The sequence below is a fragment of the Phoxinus phoxinus genome (assembly GCF_949152265.1).
Source record: "Phoxinus phoxinus genome assembly, chromosome: 17".
In the NCBI taxonomy this organism is placed as follows: Eukaryota; Metazoa; Chordata; class Actinopteri; order Cypriniformes; family Leuciscidae; genus Phoxinus; species Phoxinus phoxinus.
The window spans coordinates 11,634,946-11,658,702 of record NC_136892.1 but is presented as its reverse complement, the minus strand read 5'-3'; the positions used below and the strand labels follow the sequence as shown (position 1 = coordinate 11,658,702).

Below are 23,757 nucleotides of genomic sequence, written 5' to 3'. Positions count from 1 at the left end.
AGCCAGCCATGTCTACAGTAAAGTTTTTTAAAAAAACAGTATGCTTGATTCAGCTTTTATGAATTCCTTTTTGTTGCCTACTTTACGTGATATAGCTACGTGGATTTAAACAATTCTCAGGTCATTTTTTAAGAAAACATTATTAATTATTATTATATAGAATAGCATTATAAAATAAAAACACCATTGTTAATTATAACAAATATAAACAATATAATAGTTAAAATACTGTCACTTTTGATAAATGTATTGCTCGCCCTTGTAATGTGCGCTGAATAAAAGTTCATTTATTTAAAATATATATATCTTACAGACCCCAAACTTTTACACAGTAATCTATATAATAAAAACTTTAAATCTTTTGATTAAGAAACTAAATGTTTGTGTACATTTTATAGTTTATTTAAACAGTAAAATATTTAACAGTTAAATACACCATAATATTAGCGATATTTTTATTGTATTTTAAAATTATGATTCTTATTAGTATGATATAATTTACACTATTGCCAAATTATAATACATTATTATTATTATTGTAAATATTATAATTTATAAAGTATATAATGATATAATTCTAAACCATATTATAAAATAATATTATAAATGATTATGGGTAACTGTTAAAATTAGCCAAAACATAATGAATGTGTACAAGTTTTAGAACGACAGCATTTTAAATATCTTATTTTAGCACAGAACTGCATGTGGTGACAGATTGAATATGAATAAAGCAAACATTTTGTAAAAGGGCCCTTTTTTGAAGTTGTAGAGAGGCATCAGATAATTTCCTGTGAGGTCCAAATAAATAGTGCAAACTAAACACGCACGTTTATACAGAATATAAAGAGTAGAAAACTAAAGAAAGGGGGAAAAGCACTCACAATTGGTGCATTGTCTTAGCACACACACACACACTATAAGTCTGCCTCCCGATACTATGTCAAGGAGAAGCCCCGAGATCAAACGGCGTACGTAACAGTAATTGATGTTTGAGGAAAGTCGCGACCCGCGGAAATGGGAGCCGGCGGATGAAAGGCGAGTGCCGTTTTGCAGGGGTGGACAAACAGATTGCTTATTGTTTGCCTTTCATTTGGCCCTTCAGATCTACAAGTCTCTCTGCTTCAAACACTCTAGGTATCACCCCCCCTGCCGCATGAATGAGGGCGCTCGGGCACGTCCTGAGGAGGGGAGAACACATCTATCCTCCTTTCCTAGCCCAATACTCCCTCGTTCTCAACATCTGACAGGTCCATCTCGGTCGCTAATGGTTCACCTGGTTTGGAAGTGAGGAGGTGAGCCGGCGTGGTGGACGGGGGCTTTTGTAGTCTTAAGGGGGGTCAGGTACGGGCCAGTCTGGATTCCTTTGCGATGACGTGCCTGAATTGCCCCTTTTTCATACCTAGACAACAATGTCCCATTTAATTAAAGACTGGTATGAGAAAAGGTAGATTCCAAAGCGAAGGAAAAATTGATCCAAAGGAGTTTCTTTTGATCTCAGAGTCAGTGAGCGTTACATCAATGGATCCTTTTCAGTGTTGAGAGGCTCTCGGTTTCACTGCGTTTAACTTTCCTGTCTTTACCGCGGTAATGAAACCTTAAAGACCCAGGTAAAAGACATGGAGGTACTAGCACCTGAGATTGCGGCCTTGGATTCTGTTACAGGTCAGCAAATATCAGGAATGTCCATGTACCTTATTGTTGGTTCACTCACAGGCTGAAATGGCTTTAGATGATAAATATATGGTTTGTAGCTCAGAATCGAATGCCTTTTTGCTTTTATAAATTTTTAATAAAAAGTTAAAAATAAAAACGGATCCAATTTTGTAAACTAAAATGTTCTGTTATTAAATTCCTTTCTTCTGCTAGAAGATATAGTTAGTAGTCAATGGGTGTTGTGCAGGCTGTGCAATGATACACAGGTGCTTCATTTCAAGGCTGTTGCTACATTGTGTGTTTTACCATGTTTGGAACGTTGTGTTGACCAATCAAAAGCCAGGGTTGCCACTATCCGCACCATAAACCCTAATGCTCAAAATAAGTCATTGGTTTGAGTAGGGTAAACTTAAATTAGAAAAATTTGTTACATCAAATGAACTTTTATGAGTATTTAGAACTTTCTTTTTCTATTGAGTTCACAAAACGGACACATTTTAAGTAATCGGAATTGTTTTGAGTTTTATGAACTTGTTTCTATTAATTTAGACAAACTTAAAAATTTAACTGAAACTGAGCTGGGATTTCTATTGCCCAGCATACTTTGCCATGACACTCGAAAGGGAGAGAAAATGCTAAAATTAAGTGTTATATAATGATTTTTGTGCAAGATCAATATTAGGTGGGAGATTCAGCAATGTTTAATGTTTTGCTGAGGTAATTTAAAAGATTTTCTGTTTTTTCTTTTCTTTTCTGTTTTAGGAGGGTTACTATCATGGTGACGAGAGGAAAATGAGCTTGGTTTGAGAGCAGATATATGTCAAATGTTATTGTCATACTTTTATAGCAATTGCTATGCTATGCTATGCTATGCTATGCTAGTGCTATCAACGTATTGTGTTACCAATTAGCAAGTTGGCATTTACTGAATTAGCTAGTTAAATGTATGAATGATCTTACTAAAATATTTCAAGTTAAGAGCAATTTGAATGTATGAGTACAAAATAAAAGTCTGCCAGGTCTGACTACTTAAACTTTTTTTTATGTAATTGATTACCTCAGAGTTTTACCAACTTATTTGAGTTTATAGTGTAGTGTTTAAGATACTGTTTTGATCTGAACAAAGTCAGCAGGCCTTTCTGGGCAAAGGATTTCAGTCAATATGAAGGTGAAATAGTTTGCGTGTTAAAGGCAGAATTCACTAGAGAAATTAAATAAAATAGAACAAACAGCTTGTTAAAGACAAAATCATTTCTATATCAAATTAACAAAAGAGTTGTAACAAAACTAGTTACAATAATGTACAGTGGAGCTACAGAAATTAAATAAATCAATATTGTTATATTTATTATTATCCCAACCAAACATGCTTGTACAACCCAATTCCACTTACAATGATCCTCACATACGAAGGGCTCCTGTGATTGTATGTCTGTGAGCATACAAAGGCGAATAGAGCAGAAAAAAGAATAAAGCAGGAAGAGATAGAAATAGAGACCAAACAACACACACAACACAATTGCCTGTGAGAACAAGCCCAGAGAGATCATGTTTTCCACAAATAGGGTCAGTCAAGCACTCCCCCCCCGCTCCATGCAACCGGACGCATTATTACATTTTGCATTTCTCCTTTTCAGATGAAACATGGATAAAAAAGGAAGGGAACAGTGTCTTTTCTTTGCTTTGACAGAGTGTCTTGGGGAAAAGTATCAGATGTGTGCACAAGAGGGGGGGGGGGGGGGGGGGGGGGACAGGCAGAGCATCTCCTTTGATTCACTGAAGAGTAAATATTACTGTCCGATTTCACGTTGAACAGTAAACCGAGAAAGGACAAAAAGCCAGAAGAAGGGAGGGCAGAGAGAGATGGGGGCGGTATACTGTATTTAATTCACCTTTGGAATTTCCGAACGGCGGAACAAGGGATGAGATGAACGCCTGACAAAGGCATATGGCCGGCGGGCGAAACCGGACTCTGCTGCTTTTCAGCGCTCAACGGTGAGAAAGAGAGAGGGAAATGGGGCGCGATGGAAGTTGTAAATAAAAGCCCAAATGAATGCTGAGATTTCCGCCTCATGACCCCACTGTTTGTGTGTAACCCACTGGAGGACTGATACGACTAAATCTAGGTTGTGTGTTAGTTTTCACCAACCAGTTTACTTCCAAAGTGAGGCTGTTTTTGAGGCTGTTGGATGAATTGAAACTATTGACAGATGGACAGTTTCGAATCATTCGAATCAAGTCTGGGTCTGGATTTTAAAGCACCAGAAGATGCATCTAAAAAACTAGGGATTGGGAATTTGTTTTTAAAAATACCAGACATAAATGACTTTTGAAATTCTATTCTATTAACGATTCGGGAACGTCATTCCCGGTTTTTGCGCCATTTTTGTGAATTGTGAAAAAAATATGTTTTCGTTGGATACAAACAGCTCAAATGAACCTGAACTATCAATTTATATTAAGTCAGTTTAGAGTCATTTCAAAGAAAAAGCTAAAAAGCTTTTACCAGAAAAAATACCAGACATAAATGACTACTGTCACTTTATTTTTTTAACAGAACACAGGCTACGTTCACAGATGTCAGTTTTTGGGATTGACAACCGCATTTACACAGTCTCAATATGTCCCATTCAAACAGCAACTTACAATAGTGTCTCGAATACTGTCAGTATGAATGTGGAACTGGAGTCAAGCCCGTTTTCTCTTATCAGTAAACCAAAGAGACAGTGATATCAAAGACGGTGACATCTATAAAATTGAAAAGCCTCATCATATTTGACACGACAATCCAATTGAGCCGCGAGTTCATCCGTCAAATCTTCATTAACCGACATCAGCTTTTATATCTGGGTGAAGAGCGAAGCATTTGAGTCGTGCGTAAACTGGATCTAAAACCTTCAGATGACACACAGCTCATATGTCCATCATTATAAATGACTGAAACCAAACATGAAAACCCTCAACACACGGTAGACATGCATCTGTGCAGCGTAGCGTCTCTCTCGCACTGTGGAGGACAACCAGTTATCCAGTCCTGTCCCGTTCACACAGAGAATGCGATAGTCACTCTCGTAAATAACTGAACTGTGTGTGAACGTAACTGTATTAAGGACTGATACCCGTGTTCTGTTGCTGTGTGAACATGGCCATAGTAAAACACAAGCGCTAACACTGACCTGACCAGTGTAGTCTGATTTGCAAACAAATGACTCTTGAGGTGATTCTTTAAATAAAAAAAATCCACGGATTTATTGATTTGAATTGGTCTCAATCGTTCACTGTTCTTGAGACTGTGTCTTATACAGGCGTGAAGCGATAAGCAACAAAGTTTATTTTGAGCTTTATAACTTGTGCTCGTTCTTATTTATTGACGAGTGAACAGTCGAGGGGTCTCCCTGATCCTGAGTCAGCTCAAGTGGGCCGAAGCTCTGTCTGCGAGTGAGCCCAGTATGAGCAACACTGTAATTACTTTTAATGAAGGCAGATGCTGATGTGGAGTTCTGCCATTATTGGAGCAGAGAAAATATGACACACACACACACACACACAGCGTGGGAATGAGGGCATTGATGGCCATACCCAAAGGACGGACAGAGGAGTGCTGTGGACAAAAGAAAGGAAGAACAGAAAGAAAGATTTAAATGTAACACCATGGAACCGACCAATGACGCGTCACAAAAGCTTGAAGCCGTCTACACTGAGAGCATCGAAGAAACACTTCATCAAAAACATTCACCAGCACAGATAAATCAGCTGTAAATGTAATCTCACACTTCACATCACTTTATTTTCTAAGGAAATTATTTGGTTTGAAAGTGCACATAATATATAAAGCAAATATGAGTTAAAATAGTAGAAGCACTTAAACTTTTTTTTTTATATACCAACAGTGACAATACACATACATACACCCACTGTCGGTTTTACGTTTGGGGTCAGTAAGTGTTTTACCTTTTAATAACACTTCAAAAAAAATTAAGCATTTCACATGTTTCTTGAGCAGCAAATCAACATATTCGAATGATTTCTGAAGGATCACGTGACACTGAAGAAGTAATGATGCTGAAAATTCAGCTTTGATCACAGGAATTAATTATACTTTAAAACATATTCAAATAGAAAAGTTATTTTAAAATGTAATAATATTTTTCAATATTACAGTTTTTCCTGTATTGATCAAATAAAAGATTAGACTGATTAAAAATAATCTTAACAACCACAAACTTTTGAACGGTATATATTTTAACCATTTTAATACCATTTTACTTTGCTAAGGTTCAAATAATATTATGATTTGGGATGCACTTCTAATCTAGTATGCGAAGTGGGACACAGATGTTTCTCAGATGTGACATGAAACACAGGACAGAGATGTCTAAATGAGTCTTTGTGTGTATCAGCAATACGCCACAGACATTACAAGATTGTATTTATATATTAATTTGACCTCTGGATGCTCAGAGAGATGCAGTCCAAGACGCAAGGAGCCTTTTTTTTTCTGTTCGGCATTAAAGTGCCAACAAAACAGACAAATTGGGCCATAACATTATGCCTCAGCACTCCTCATTTCCTCTACATTACGTTTAAAAACATTAATATAATCCCTCCTCGTAATTTCTGAGGCAATTAAAGGTAAAAGCGGACCAATTTACCACCCGCTATATACCAACCCAGTTTAATGTCTAATAACAGTGCCTTTAATTGTGGTATTGTGTGTGTTTTTTTGGCATTAATAGATGCTGAGGTCCTAGTGGCCACTATCACAGGTGTTAATTATCCAGTGAGGCAGTGGCAGCTTGCAGTTTTATATTGCATCAAGGTAAAATTACAGCACATTATTCTCCTATCAAACAGAAATAAGCCGTTAATTAACTCCCTGCTGTAGTAATCGCTTCTTTATTTATTTATTTGTTTATACTATTTGTGCAAGGCCCACATCTAGTTTCCAGTTCAAAGTCTCACAATTTGCATACGCTAAAAGTTACGGACCTAAAGAAAGAAAGAAAGAAAGAAAGAAAGAAAGAAAGAAAGAAAGAAAGAAAGAAAGAAAGAAAGAAAGAAAGAAAGAAAGAAAGAAAGAAAGAAAGAAAGAAAGAAAGAAAGAAAGAGCACTCTGTAAAACACACATGCATACTTGCATTAGTCAGAATTTTTCAAAACTAACTGATGTATAAACTACAACGTACAGTATTTCCATCTAAGAATAAATTCACCTTTAACTTAAACTGCAGGCTCTCTATCTGGTAAGAGATGCACAATCTTTCCCCCTGGTTGTGTTTTCTGTACTCCAGAGAAGAAACACGTGTGATTGTGGAGTGTGTGTGGAGTGTGTGGAGTGGGCAGTGCCGACTGCAGCAGGATTGTGAAGCGCTGAGGATGAGCTCTGTGATTGGCCCGTGGGCGTCGTGATCTGTACGTGTCATCAACAGTCGCCCTGGAGGAGCGCGGGGTTGTGGGTGGCAGAGGCGGCGTAGATTAATAACCTTGTGTCCTGCAGTCAGACTGCCTATGGAGAGAAATGTGTGCGCACAGCGGTCAGGATGTTAAAACGCATCACACCCGAACGCAGTGTGTGCATCTATCTGTACGCGCACACCTTTGCTCACCCCTTTATGTGTTTCTATCAATGGTGCATATTCGTTTCGGCCCGTAATGCTCGCATACGCACACATTCATGCAATCGCACACCTATACTGTATATACACACCAGATGCAATCAGCAGTGATTTGGAGGCATCCCTTTAACCCCAGGAACTCGTTAATGTTTCATGGAAAGAGCCACTAGAGTCTTCACTGGCCGACTCAGAATCTCACGACTTAGCAGAAATAAATGGGCCAAGTGTTCAAAGAGTAACAAGGCACTGCTCACTGGGCAGAAAGTGAGAGGAGAGCACTTTTCCTCCTCTTTCTCTCTCTCTCTGCTGTGTCTTTGGCTCACATACTCCTCTATTTCGCTCTCTACATACATTCTTTTCTCACTATCATCCATCCCCTCCGTCCAAATGCCTCACAGCGTTCTCGGAGTATGGCTTTTAATTGACTGAAATATGCATGCAAATCAATTCTGTCATCATTTACTCACCCTCAAGTTGTTCCAAACCTGTATACCTTTCTTTCTTCCGTAAAACATAAAAGGAGATGTTTTGCAGAATGTCCAAGCTGCTCTTTTCCATATAATGAAAGTAAATGTGAACCGAGACTTTAAAGCTCCCAAAATGACGCAAAAGCACCATAAAAGTAGTCCATGCGAGTCTGTGCACTTTATTGCAAGTCTTCTGATGTCATACGATAGCTTTGTGTGAGGGGCCAGTCCAAAATGCGTCATTATTTGCCAAAAATCTTTCCCTCCACTTAAGCTCTCAAATCTCAATTGCACTCGCACATATAAAAAAATTGACTGAACACACCATTGGTTATTTGGATTCTGAAGTATATTTTGGCCGAATTATTATCAAGAATATTAAAACAGAAAAATTCTCAAAATTAAGCTAAATCTGAACTAAAACTTAATAACTTCCTACTTAAATTAAAATAAATTAAACCTAAACAGTAATATTAGAAGAAAATTGTATAATAATGAAGGGAAAAAAACATAAAATTACCAAAAATTTGAACACTGGTGCTTTTAGTCATTGTTTATGCTTTCATACTATGGACATTATGCAAAACATTATCTTTGCATTTTTTTGTGAAATTCCTTTAACTTTCATAATGCGTAAAAAATAAATAAGTAATAATTTACAGAGCATAATTTAGTTGTTGTTTAGAGTTTAGAGTTGTTTCAAAAAGTATGATCAGCAAAATGCAGGGTTAGATAACAGGGTAATTTTTTTTGTCTCCAAATGCATCATTCTCTACCTCAGCATGCAGCTGCTAAATAATCCAAGTGTTAATAAGTAAAACATTTAAGTTAAAGTCAATGTGAACATTAATAATAGGTATAAAAGCTGCAATTTGTGACTCCATTTGAGCGGTTTCCTACATCTACACGTTTTCATTGACCTCACATTAACCATGCTTGTGTGATCTGTGCAGAGCATTTGATAAGGATACAATAAAACTCCACAGAAAAATATTAATATCAAGGTCCACCTTTCACAACTGACTGCCGAAGCACTTCGCCTCGTATTGATATTAATAATGACGATCAAAGTTCACCTGAACCATCTTGATCCTGTTCAAACAAACCGGTTTAGTGCAGTCTGGAGGTGTGGTAATGTAAACTATGCTTATGTTTATTAGTTCATAAAACCTGATAATTTCATTTATTACTTTCACTCTTCAAACGTCTAATTCTTCATGAGATGGATTGCGCGGATGCAGAAAAAAGGCCCTCGAGCGCATACAGCGGTGTGTAGTGATAAACCGTGTGTAAATGTGCAGAAGAAACAGATAGTGTTGATTACTGTGAAACTGAGCTTCTGTAAACCCTCGGGCATCATACCTGAAAACATCCTCACAAACATCTTCGGACCCAACGTGATATTAGCGTGTCTTTCTCCTCCCCGATACGTGTGTGTGTGTGTGTGTGTGTGTGTGTGTGTGTGTGTGTGTGTGTGTGTGTGTGTGTGTGTGTGTGTGTGTGTGCACGCTCTTCAAACTGTTGTTGATCTAGATTAGTTAAGATGCAGCCGAAGGCCTCAAACAAAGCAAAAGAAAGAGAAAACAAAATGGGTTTTATTATTTGCTGCATTTGCAGAACCAATTGCATTTAGGAGGACATTTGAGGTGGAATTAGATGAAGTCATAACATCTAAAAATAAATCACATTTGCCTAGATCTACCTTGATAAAGAGGTCTTTGTACCATTGAAACTTCCTGCAAGTTTCTTAGCTTAAAGGTCCTGTTCTTCGTGATCCCATTTTTTAAACTTTAGCTAGTGTGTAATGTTTCTGTTAGAGCATAAATAATACCTGTAAAATTATAAAGCTCAAAGTTCAATGCCAAGCGAGATATTTGATTTAACAGAAGTCCCCTTTCAAAGCCGGTTTGGACTACATCCCTCTACTTCCTGCTTTAATGACAGCACTAGAACAGTTTTTTGACTAACCTCCGCCCACAGGAATACACAAAAAAGGGGGCGTGTTCTTGTTGCACTCCTACAGAGAAGAGGAAGAGTTGCGTTTGTCGTTGCGTTTGTATTTTCATCCCGGAGTCAAATCACCTTACAATAACACCGAGCGCATGCATCTCCACGTTATGGTAAGAGGCGTGACCTTTCCGGACAACGTGCGCTAAACTGCTGTCCAATCACAACACAGGAACCGCTGGCACAATCAGAACTCGTTACGTATTTCTGAAGGAGGGACTTCATAGAACAAGTCATCAGCCCTTTTTTAGGACAGTGAAAACAGAGCGGTATACAGATAAGTACATTTTGTGAAAAATACTCTTTTTTTTTTACACGTGAAACATGAACACGTTATATTACACACTGTAAACACAATCAAAGTTTCAAAAACACAGGAAAAACGGGACCTTTAAAATGTCCTCATAAACAGCTCCAAAACACGTCTTGTTTGGATATTGCAGGATTTGTGACACCACACGGGACAGTACATTTACATATGACTGCCTCCAGAGCAAGACATCGACAAACAGTTCTACATCATCGCACCATAGGCCCCGCCCACTGGCGTTCAGTAGCTTTACGGCAAAAGCAAACACAACCCATTATAATCTCAAACACTGTCTACACTGGATGGATACAAAAGATGCACGTTCACTTTCTTTGACGTATCCACACGCTTGAGTCTGTCGACAATAGGATAAATGGAAGCGTAAAGGAAAGTTCAGCTCATTTGCTCATTTCTGTAGAGACTTTAGCAGGATACTAGCGTCAGGAACACGTGGATGATTTATTTGAAATGCCGTCGTGGATGTGTTTGTTTCAGAGCATTTGACAGCAGATTGATATGGAGGAGGAGTGATGGAGAGTTCATAAAGAAACTTTGTTGACAAGCAGCCAACAGTATTGGATCACTGTATCAACTGTTGCTGCATCACTAAACCCTACATAAACGATTGCATAACGCTTTGTCTATAAATGGCGGTTTTATATGGATAATGTTTTCAAAACACAGCGAGTGGGCATTGATACTGCTTCCTATGCAATGCAATGATGTTCCACATATATGTTTTTGTTGTGTTTTTTTGTTGTTGCTAACTTTATTAACATTATAAGTAAACCTCAAGGAACATATTAAAATAAAATAAAAAATAAAAATCATGTCATGAATCATGTAAAAAAACAAAAAACGAAGTTTGGAATGTCAGAAACCTCATGAGCTCAGCTGTCAGAGGGGCATTTTTTTATTTATTTTTCTAAAATTCGTACACCATACAGTTGAGCACATAGTGCATAGTATAACTGCATAGTGTATAGTGCGTAATTTGGGACGCAACTTCTGTGTGACTGTTCGGTGGTGTTAAGTCAAAAGACCTCTAGGTCCCCATGATATTCTGGGCTCTATGTGACTAAACATGAGGGTTTTTCATCAGTCAGGTGAAAAATCGGAAGTAAGTTCACTTTGAATAGTAATTACAAACCTCTTCTCCACAAACAACATGATTTGAGGTATCATTCATGTGGAAGTGATGGAATATGTGTTGCATAAATTTAGTTAGAGAAAACTATTAGTATCAGTTTTGTTTTTAAGCCTCAAGCTATATGTTAAAAACAAAACATGCAATAGCATGTATATGCTATATATACGCTAAACACAAAGCTTTAACGCTAGGCTTTCAAAGCTTAATTTATTCGTACTAACTTTTAGGGTGATTTAGTGCAGTGTAGACAAATAAATATGCAACACCTATGTATTTACAACAGTGAAGTGCTTGTTTGCTTAACGTCCCAAATTTGGTGCTAGCGCTAATGGTTAGCCTCGTTAACATGGTTAATTGCAGAGGCGCAGGGGTATGACCTCCCTCACATTTCAAAGGAAGACTGAAGCTGGGTCATTAAAGACAGACCACCCAATTCTCTCTTCAGACCCACAGGCGTTTATTTTCCCGTAAGACAGCAAACCTAGAGAGTCCAGGCATCAACAAACAGCGGTTTACCTTGACTAGCATGTGTTATGTGTTCCACAAAACCCTTAACCTCGTTTTAACTGTTGCCCCGTGGTGAAGACAGTCAATCTCATTCCCACTCTCCTCCTCTCTCTCTCTCTCTCTCTCTGGTCAAGGCTGTTTGATGGCCTAATCCATCTTTATATAAAAATCCACTTTTATATAAATATGTATTAGCGAAGGGTCCTGGAGTTTTCTGTTTATGAATAAGAAAGTAACTTTCTTTTTTTTTTAAACGGAAACAATTTTCACTCCGAAATCGGTTGCACTTTATTTAACGGTGCGTGCACTTTCAATGTACTTTCAGTGTACTTACCCAAGAAAATACTGAATAATATAAGGTAACCACTGTACATGGTTTAAGATTAGGTTTAGGGGTAGGTTCAGGACTAGTACATAGTTATTATCCAGTTAATAATTCCTACAATAAGTATACAGTACGAACATACGAAATAGGACTGTAAAATTAAGTTCGAACCCACAATTGCAAGTAATTAGTAAATTTCACAAACAAATACAAAGAAAAAGCAAGTAAGATATTCAATTAAATGCATTTTTTTTTTTTGTAAAGACTGAAATGGTATTTTCTTGTAAAATAGCATTAACTTACTATTTCTTAATAATTTGTCTCATTTACAACTTCAAAAATAAATTTCAGTGTACGGTCTCAAAATGTATGCAGTCTAATATGTATTTTGTTCTGTTTTTTCCTTAAAACATGATCCTGACACACACACACACACACACACACACACACACACACACACACACACTCAATTAATCTCAGAATTCATACAATTATTTTTAATTTTTTTCCTTCAAATGTATACTTTGCTTATTTATTTATACACTGTAAATAATTATATGATCAATAAGTTATAACATTGCTTTAACTCATTAAAATAAGTTGAGCTATTTTAAACTTTTTTTTGTAAGTTATACAAAGTGCAAATAATCTTTTTGAAGTCAGTTTAATGTCATTTAAGTTGAAACGACTTAAACATCCAAGTTGATTGTACCTAAATTTAATGCCGAAACTTTTTTACAGTGTACACATAACATCAATTTGACGTAGATATTTTACAAAGACAAATTTTATAACAATAGGAAAAAATATAAAACCCTTTAAGAGTGGTATGTGTCAGATAAACAAAATATACAATAAAAATTCCAGAATATATATTTCTGTAGAATAGAAAAACACCAAATGAGATCTATTTCAGCTGTTTATCCTAAACATTACTGAGAGCAAATATAGACGTTGTTCTTGTCAGATTTTTCACTTGAACATTCAGGCTACATCAGAAATCGCATACTACTATATATAGTAGTATGTGACAAGAGAAGTATGTGAATTGCATGGTGAATTGATTTGTGAATGGCAGTGAAACGACGCAACTGACGTTGATAGGTAACGTGATAATGACAACATGGCGAATATAGTATACGTCCATATTACATTCATCCTACACACAGTCATTCTATATAGGACATACTTTTTTTAGTGGCCGTGAAGTAATTACTTTTTCAAAATAAGTACCTACTCAAGAGAGTAAGTGATCTCAGACACAGCCTCAGACAGCCTTTCTGTATAGAAAATGTTTACTACATTACTAAGGTAATGAAATATAATACAAATATTGTAATTAAATAATTACTAGCTTGAATTTGCCTACTAATGTGCATAACTCTGATGCATATATTGAATAAAAATGTGTAAAGTTATAAGATAATACATGTATAAGTCTCTTAAACCATAAAATAACAGTTCTTTCCTCTAAGACTGGATAGTTCCTGCTTGACTACAGTGTAAAAAAGGAAACAATGGAGCATCTTCAAGAAGTGTGAGGCAGAGGCAGAGAAAGTGGGGGGTTTCGAGTCTGTCCAGATGAGTTTAATATGATTGATGAGATCTCCTTCCCGCTCTTTCTCTCTCCATCTGAGAACGCTCACTTCCGTCAGGAGCTGGTACTGGATCAGCCCTCCCACTGAAGGCAAGGTGCATCCAAGAGCCGAAACAATAGTGACAGGCGGGCCGGCCGGGGGTTTGCTCGTAGGATTAGCTCCAATAGCCATAATAAATGAAACAAGAGGACCCAAATGAAAACAGTTGGGCGCTGACTGGCGGAGGGGCTGATGGGAAGTGGCAGCTCTGCCGGCCCCCGGGCGCCGAATTAGTTTTGCCACTCGATAATTTGACTGATCCACTCCAGTGGCCGGAGAAAAAGGGAGCGAGAGAGACAGAAAGAGGGATAAGTAGGAAGGTGAAAGGAAAGGGCTGAGGTTTACATGCCGGTACTGTAGTTCACTGCACCTGTTGAGCTGCCTTCACTATCTCTCTCTCAAACAGCGCTGAACAGCATGATGGGAAGGCTCTCGGAGGGTCTAGGGTGTCTTGTTCTATGACATGAGCAAGTAGAAAGGCTGGACGATTGGATTTAAAATTGAAATGTCTAAACAGCCATTTATTAAATATAAAATGAGACTATAGAACTGTTAAAAAGTTTAAATAATGTAAAGAGAAAATAGAGTAAAATATTATTTTATTGCTAATAATAATTAATAACAACAATACAACTACTACTAACAATTATAATAATTATAACAATAATAATAAAACATCCAATTGATATCAAAATGAATGAGTGTTTTCTTTATAATCACACATTTTAACCAGTGATAATTTAGTATTACTTATATACTCTTATAGTATTTATTATATTTATATATTTTCATTTGTTTCATTTTAGTTTAGTAATAATTGTATTTGTTTTTATCCTTTTTTATCAGTATTTTATGTAGCTTTTATTAGTATTGTATGTAGCGTTTTTTTTTAGTTTAGGTTTAGTAATTTTAGTACTTCAACAAACATTTTATATTAGTTAGTTGGTTGGTTTATTTCAGTAGTTAAATTCTCATTGAAGTTGTATCTAATATTTATATTTAATTATTATTTTATATTTATTTATATTTTGTTGCATTCATTTTAGTTTCAGTTAATAACAAAACAGATTTTACTCCATCATATTTATTTGTATATAGTGATTTTATTTGTGTTTATATAGTAACAACATTGTGACAGCAATAGAAAAAGCAACTTCCCTGGCATGTGTGCTGACTACTGAACTATAAAGACTGACCCTATGTGGACATGAGCGCAATATAGCGGCTTCCCCTCAGGAGCTGACACACGTAAGGGCAAAACATACTGAAGTTTTGTAAAGCAGCCCACTAAGGGATTTTGTGTGTTTGTCAGAGGCCCTGTTTACAACTGCTATTAAGATGTGCTTTGGCTGTCAGAGCAGAAACCAAAGCTGCTGCTCTCCGTATGCGTTTCCGTCGTCTCCGGTCGCGTTCATATGTAAATTACACAAGCTTATTTAGTCCATTAGATCAAAAGATCTGAAAAACCCATACATTTACCCACACATAGACCCTCCCCGCAAAGCAATCAGGACAGAAGTGGTTGAAAGTGGACAAAAGAGACGGATTAAAACACCAGGAGTAAACGGGAATGTCTCCCTCGTCTACTTGTGGTCCGATCGACTAAAGCGCATCTTAATACCAGGTGTAAACAGGGCCTGAGGGTGAGCAAAGGGCAGTGGAGCAAAGAGCCCGTCAACAAACTGTCTACAGTCTCTTGATCTCAATCGAGACACAAGACAACCTCTTCCTTAACCACTTCATCTTCAGACTTATGAAGCATTTGTCTATAAGCTACACAACAAAAGCCAGAAATGATGAGCTTACATGTCTCACGAACAAAGCAAGTTCAAGAGTCTATGTGAAAGAGAAAGCGGTGCGCATCTGTCTCCCTCGGCATGCTGGTGCCGCACTTGAAGGCTAACCTTTGTGTAACCTTTCTGAACGTTGAAAGCGTGTTTCGCCACTGACTTATTAATTTGGACAAGGTCACCCTTTTATTCATTTTAATACCAGATTAACAAAGTCAGATCTTGAACTTTGATGTTAAATGGGAAAAAAAAAAAGTGCAGATGAGGGCAAAGTCGAGGACAGCGTGTAAAAATTAGCGTGACTTTATCGATGTGCTATTGACGTTCTCTTTTTTCTTCTCTCTTTTTTTTAATACAAGGGGAAGAAGTGTCAGCGTGGCCGATACCTGGCTAACTAGCAGCGTAAGCACTAAAAGAGCCATTTACATACTGCACTGTCAAAATTAATAAACCTCGCTGTGGGATGCTGAGACTCTTTGTTTTTTGTTGGCCCTTTTTTGTTTGAGTGTGTGTGTGTCTATATTGAAATTCTGTATAAGCTGTCCAGAGAGTGAGTGTGTGTTTGATGATGCCCTTCACACGGAGAACTGTAACTATTTCTGGTAAGCACACACTCATTTAGCTGCAGGTGCCCTGATGAGTAATTAACATGGACATATTATTCATACAACCTCTTGATGCTCGATTCTCGGCTTATTAACACTTTATTAGCGCACAAAGTAAAAAATATGAAAAAGTTTGACACATACACACATATATATATATATATATATATATATATATATCCTCACCAAGTAACAAAAACTGTAATTTTGTGAGCATTTTTAAATAGAAAGTTCAAAAGAGCAGCATTTCTTTGAAATACTAATATAAATGTATTTATGATATATAGAGAGAGGGAGAGGGGAGACAACTTCAGGTTTCTACTTGTACAATCCTGAGGCATTTGACTGCAATTTGTCACTCCGAGGCTCCGCACAGACGACATCATTTATTTGGGATTAACAAATGTGTATCATTCCCCAGAACTAATCCCAATTTTGTAATCTCTGACACACGCAGATTGAAAGAGGTTTTGGATATGAGTGTAGGATTGATCTTAAGGTGGGTCTTAATGTGTCGCCGGCGGCGCTAGCACACCCGGTAACAACACACATACGCTTTAGACGTTTGTCCTGAACGTGAGTCATTGGCTCCAAACTGTCAATCAAATCCCCTTTGCTAATTAAGTGGCTAATTATAGAGTTAACGCTGCCGAGCGGTGCGGTGATAAGGAGGCCAGCGGCTGACAAACAGACAGATGAGTATCATAACGCTTGAGTTCTGTAGGTGGACGTCTCAATAGCTGTTAATTCTTCAATAAAGACGGATCAAGTTCGCAGGTGCGTTTAACAGCCCTAACAAAAATGTTGCTGTAGTTCTTAATACTGTAAAGCAATTTATATGTGAACTTCGTCAAAATGCGACATTTTGTTTATTTTCACTTTTTTGAGCATAGCGTCGACTAATACTACACTTAAAATAAGTACATTGCCAGATCTACGACGACAACAAATACTAGTTACACTGTAGTTTTCATAAAGGAGGGTTTTACTTGTTGTTACTATGATTTTACAACAAATACCACAGTTAAACTCTCGTTCCTGTAGTAAAATCAAAGTCAATTTTAGTTTAAGACTGTGGTTACTAAAGTTTTTGCGCAAATACATTAGTTATTGCTGAGGTAAACGCATGGTTAGTTATCATAAAAATATGTGGTTACTTAATTATGAGTCAAAATCAGCTATGAGGTAATAATGGAACAACTGTTTTAAAAAGCAATTGTTCACTATCATTTACAACAGGATCTGCAATGGGTTTAAATAAAAACAACAATAAAAACAACTTTGTGCATCAAAACCACAGCTTTCATGGTGAAAAAATTTACTTGATTTTCAAAAGTTGATCAATTTGCGACAGCAGAATGTAAAATTTTTGACAAGCCAAACATGTCAGTCTCTAAGTAACATATCATTTATTTAAGCCACGAAATAAACTTCATTCTGTAAAATAAGTATAATGAAGTATTCAAAAAGCATTTTGAACGTCTCCAGCACGTTTTATAATTACCCAAAAATCAAACATATTTCAGCCCTTACACACGTCATCATGTCCGTCAAAACTGGCTGTCGGTTGTAATATTAGAACTAAAAACATCGACACACTCATAGGCATCAATCACTTCACCGAAAGCACTTTGCAGGTTAAGAAATTTATCATTATTACCCAACGATCCATCTATTATCAGATCCACATCATTTGAATATCAAATTGATGTCTGTCAAAAAATAACGTGCAGTATTTACGAGAAGCAGAGGTCCAGCGAGTTCAAGCATTTCCTGCAAAGCCCACACTACCGGATGTTGTGACATCACTTTCGAAAGAGGGAGACAATGGCGGCCTGAGCGGCTTCAACACACTGTCTGTCAGAGACAATAACGTACATAATGCATAACACACACAAGTATAAAATTGTTCTTCACTCGCTAAAATTGAATCTGAATGCTCAAGCAACTGAGTGAAACTCTTCACAGTGCAAGCTAAAGAGAATAACTTCGCTGAGTTCGTATCCTGATTTGAATATTTGCAATAATTTTCTTTACTTGACTGATCTTTTTTTCCCATAATTTTGGCAGTAGATGAACTGTTAAAAGAGTAATCTAGACCTGTAGTCGTCCAATTTGACTCTCTGATGCTGAGATATATATATATATATAATAAACTTGACAGGTGATTCTTATTCTCTCACCTCTGGAGTGATCTCAGATAATATCTTAAGTTATAAGTGAGGACAAACAGTTTAAAGAAGAATTTTTTTTTGAGAAAAGCGTATCATCCTTTCCCGTCCATTCACTTCAGCTGAGTATGCAGGAAGTGCTGGAGAAGCACTGGGAAGCCATCGGAGAGAGGCCAGCCTTCTCTTTATAAGAAGAGCAATGGAAATAAACACTCGAAGCCTCTCTCCGTCCCCGAGCCAGTGCGTGCTCTTGTAGTTATGATGTCTTTGTGTTTTTGTTTTTTTCCACAGGAATAATGAAGAGCAATTGAGACATCTCCAGCTAGTGTGTTTGAAGACAGGCAGATCACTGTGTGATCCAAAAACAAATCATAGCCTTCATTAAATAGGGATTGAAGGCCACCCACCTATGCACCTGGGGGCAGATGGAGGTTTGTGTGTGTGTGTGTGTGTGTGTGTGTGTGTGTGTGTGTGTGTGTGTGTGTGTGTGTGTGTGTGTGTGTGTGTGTGTGTGTGTGTGTGTGTGTGTGTGTGTGTGTGTGTGTGTGTGTGTGTGTGTGTGTGTGTGTGTGTGTGTGTGTGTGCACGAGGACTATTCAAAAATGAGTTATAAACAGTGTGAATGTGGCGCAATGAATATGACTAATTATTATACTAATATGGCCCTGTCCCAAATGGCACTCTTCATGCGCACTTATGGTCTTGTGGACAATGGCTGCTGCGTACGCGTGTCCGTTAAGTCCATGAGACCATAGGGTGTCCCGTTTGTCATTTTAGGTTTCAGAAGGGTGCTCGCAGGTCGGTAAGCGCCCTCGATGCGCACTTTTGCCGAGCAGACTTCTTCCCAACAGTCAAAGCAGTGTTACTGTACGTCACCAAAGTGCGGACTCATAGGAAGACCGTGAGTGTTTAGGGTGCCATTTGGGACAGGGCCTATATATACACATGCACATTTTTGTGTAATTCATGAAAAAAAATCTAAAAATTTACAATTATAATTAGGGGTGTCAAAAAATTAATCGCGATTAATCGTATCCAAAATAAAAGTTTGTGTTTACATAATATATGTGTGTGTACTGTGTATAATAATTATTTATATATATATATAAAAACACAAACAATCATGTATATATTTAAGAAAAATTGGTTATTTATATATAAAATATGTATATATATATATATATATAATATATAATATATATAATATAAATGTATATACAGTATATAAATGCAATTATTCCTTAAATATATACATGAATGTGTGTGTATTTATACATAATAATTCTACACAGTACACACACATATATTATGTAAACACAAACGTTTATTTTGAATGTGATTAATCACAAATAATCTTTTGACACCCCTAATTATAATGTTATGTAACATTATTTTAAGGTGACGTAGTTACACGTTACTACATGTACTTACTATATTAATAACAGTAAATTATGCACAATTACAAGTAACTAACCCTAAACCAAACCCTAACCGTAACTCTACACGTACATGTACAGTAGTTAATAAATATTACTCAGTACTTACTGGAGTAAGTACAATGTAACTACATACTCAAAATAGAGTAACCAAACGGTAATTAGTTAACTAAATTACCTCACCATAAACAGTGGGAAAAAAAAATTAATAGGCAGAAAATAAATGTTATTTTACCGTAAAATACTGTAAAACGTATGATTATAGTACCAAATAAATACCGTATAGTACCAATTACAATTAGCATTACCTTATAATCCACAGTGAACATCTATATTACATTCAACAAGACAACACTAATGCAATATTAATGTAAAATAATAATAATATACCGAAGCTGGTGGCTCGACACGCTGCACAACGATCTCAAGCTTACCGGTTTGCCCCCCGATCAAGCCGAGAATCGCATCAAATGGCACCAGCGGTCCAGAAAAGCGGACGCTGCTACTATGCGGGATAAACGCTAAAGAAAAACAAGAAGAATAATAATATACTTTTACAATAACTTATTTTCTACAGTGAAAACTGCAAGCCCCGGGTGTGACGCATCACATTTGATTATACTTTTTATTATGCTTGTTATCAGTTTACTTGAATTGAATTTGAAAATACAGAAGTTAGCTCAGTTGTCCAAAGTATATTAATACATTAAAATGACATAAACAGTTATGAACCGTAACAGATATATACCATAAGATATACAGATATATAACGCCTGAAACATCACTGTATTACATACAATTTCTAGCATCTTTCTGGTAAATTTACCAGGATTTTTGTTTTCTCTGCATATCAAGCTGTGATATGAGATCAAGTCAGTATGCGTTTCACTTACAGTGAACTCTGCGTAATACACATCAATAACTCCTCCTATACCCTTCAAACTTTAAACTAAATGTTGGTCACAAATTGAACCCGTGTTATTAAATGGCTTTATACAGTTCTGCCAAGACTGTACAGATGTCACCTTTGTCAGATATCAAAAAGTCACAGACGTGCTAATGACTTTAAGACTGTGAGAAGTTTTTTTTCTGACACACAAAAAAAATGACTAGCTTAATGTGTTTAACTGTGGATTTTTTTTTAGCTGACTTGTCAATTGACTGCCATATGTTGAATCTGCACGACTGTGCCACTTAAAGTCGGCATTAACACATGACTCCTAACAACGCTTTACAACCCTAACAAAAGTACAAAATTAAGTTGGGTGTTGCAGTACACACTCTTATAACACGTGCACATAAATCACAGGTTTAAGCAAACATAAACGCACAGTGGTTCTCGCTGATATCTATATTCCTGGCAGCACAAAGCTCTCGTCTCACACAGTTTGAAAGGCTTAGCGTTCATTAGGATGCAGGAGACGGGCTGCACTGGCCCATATGTCACTAAACAGATCTCCATGTTTTATTTATCCTAGCTCTTTTCCTACACACACACACACACAGAGAGAGAGACAGAGTTAACCCCTCCAGTCAGAGTGCAACACAAGTGAGCGGCTCTAAAACAGAGGTCACAGAGTAAAACTGCGCGACTGATTATGTAGATTGTTTCTTACAAATGTATTATATTTGTTTGTTTTAATTGATTTGAGTGGCGGTGCTTGAATTTGCAGTAAACAGTCAATTTTGGTAACTAAAATTGTTCAGGTTTCAGCTTCAAATGAATTCCTGATGAATAAAATCAGTCTTTTTTTTTCTTTCCTTTCAATAACTTTTAAATTTGAAACATGTCACATTACGGTAAAATGGGTTGTGAACGGTTACCGTCCAGTCGACCATTGTGGTATGTAGCCAAAATTTCAGTTTTTACCTTCAAATGAATTCTGGATTGATGAAATCAAGTTCTGTCATATATATTCATTAATACCTTTAACTTAGGATCATGCCACATTACGGAAGTAAAATGGTTTGTGAACTGCAAATTCACATCGACCTTTAGTCCGACCAACTACTTTTTGGCCCTGTTTACACCTGGTATTAAGATGCAATTTAGTCGATCGGACCACAAGTAGACGAGGGAGACACATTCCCGCTTACTCCTGTTTTAATCCGTCTCTTTTGTCCACTTTTAACCACTTCTGTCCTAATTTCTTTGAGGGGAGGGTCTAAATGTATGAGCTTTTACAGATCTCGAACTAAAGGATGAAATAAACTCACGCAATTTACATATGAACGCGACTGGAGACGACGGAAAAACATACAGAGAGCATCAGCTTTCGTTTCTGCTCTGACAGACACAAGATCACCCCGAACGCTGTGAGTGTGTGTTAGAAATCATGATCGGTGAGAGAATATTGAGCTCGGTATGTTTTTCGTCTTCAAACCAAACTAAGGTCTTCAGCCGACAAATTTTAAATCTCGTCTGGCTAGCGCGCCTCCCGTGATGTTTAAGTCAGTGGGCGGAGAGAAGACGGTTTTTGCGGCTGTTCGAACTTATCTGACAGATAAGTTCAAAGTGTTTTAGACCCGTTTACACCTGTATTCAGCGTCGTCCACTTGTGATCCGATCGACCAAAACGTATCTTCATCAAAGCTTCAAATTGATTGATAAAAATCAAGTTCTCTTATTTCTCTTTCTTTTAATACCTTTTAACATACTTTTCAGTGACGAAAGTAAAATGGGTTGCAGATTGCACGTTCAGATTGACCTTTAGTCCGACCAGTCGACTACTTTCCATCAAGAAACTCCTTGATTAGCCAACCACATAACAACGCACGACAACGAGACTCTAGGTGCTCGAAAAAGAAGATGTCTTGTGTGTGCGAGAGTGCTTACAGGTGCATGACGGAGCCAGCGGCAGTCTTAAATACTCCTGCACTGAGTGCCGTGTGTGTTTCTGCACATGTGTGTGTGAGAGTGAGTTTAGGGAGGGGGGAGGTGGGGGGGGGGGGGGGGCAACAGAAGGGGGGATAAACAGATGGAGAAACTGCTCCCCAAAGGGACATGTCATTCATCAAAGTCACCAGCTAGGCCTGCAATTGTTTTCACCCACAGAGAAAGAGAGAGACGGAGTGTGTGCGTGTGCGTGTGTGTGTGTGTGTGTGTGTGTGCGTGTGTGTGTGTAGACAGGTTTGTGTAAGAGACGCTTTCTACAAGTGTGTATGTATGAGATCGAAGGCCGGGGACGTGTGTGTGGGAATGTGTGAGTTTGAGAGAGAGTGTCCTTTCACTGACATTTCGTATCAGTGCCGCCCATCAGTTATCTGTTACCAGCGGTGGGCCCGGACTCGAACCCAAAAACAGGCGGTGATTTGGGAAGTCGGTGAAAGTCAAACTACCCCTGCGTACGGTCATCTATATAAGGATTACTAGATTTTATCCGGTAACACTTTAAAATAAGGTTTCAGTTATTAAAGTTCCCGTGTGGTGAAAAATCAAGCTTTAAATGTTGTTTATATCTACGTGGTGTTTTTGATATAATTTAAGACAAACCATGTGTAAATTCATAAGTCAACACCATTGCTGAGTATTTTCTCCTTAAAACGGCAGTGAATCAAAGACAGGCTCAAACTCGCCGTTTAAAATCGCTGGTGTTTCTGATGTCACAAAGCTACCTTGTAACCAATCAGGTCAGCGGCGCGTGATCGTCAACGAGTGGGTCTCTGAGCTGGTGTGAGTGAGTGGAGGCGGGGCTAATTTGCATATTCATGGACGCATATACTCAATGAGGCAAGAGTGTAGGGTTACATTCAAGCTACTTTAAGGCATGAAGAATATTTTTTCAAGGAAAAAACGTTAAAATTATTGACTACATGGGGACTTTAACATTAGTTAACTACACAAGTAACAATGAACAAACACTAAACAATACTTTTGTATTATACTATGTATTTTTATTAACCAACATGAACAAATTATTGTAAAGTGTTACAGATTTTTTTTTATAGATTTTCTGGAAAAAAATCCCATCACCACAATGCTAGGGTGCTAACCACAGTAAGTGGTTGCCAGGGCGTTGCTAGGGTGTGGCTTATTGGTCCAAATGACAAACTTTAAAAGGAAATATTTAAATTCAATACA

The 23,757-nt window shown here is 37.3% G+C and overlaps 1 protein-coding gene across 4 annotated transcripts in view; it reads right to left on the bottom strand.

Moving 5' to 3' along the window:
- Positions 1-23,757, bottom strand: part of dacha (dachshund a) — a 155,985-nt gene that overhangs the window by 58,444 nt on the left and 73,784 nt on the right. For 2 of the 4 annotated variants that reach the window (XM_079585590.1, XM_079585592.1), the window contains exon 3: positions 20,111-20,197. The exons of the other annotated variants lie outside the window; for them this stretch is intronic. In XM_079585590.1, the coding sequence (XP_079441716.1) occupies positions 20,111-20,197 (87 nt within the window). The remainder of the gene's footprint in view (positions 1-20,110; positions 20,198-23,757) is intronic. 4 annotated transcript variants of the gene reach the window in all.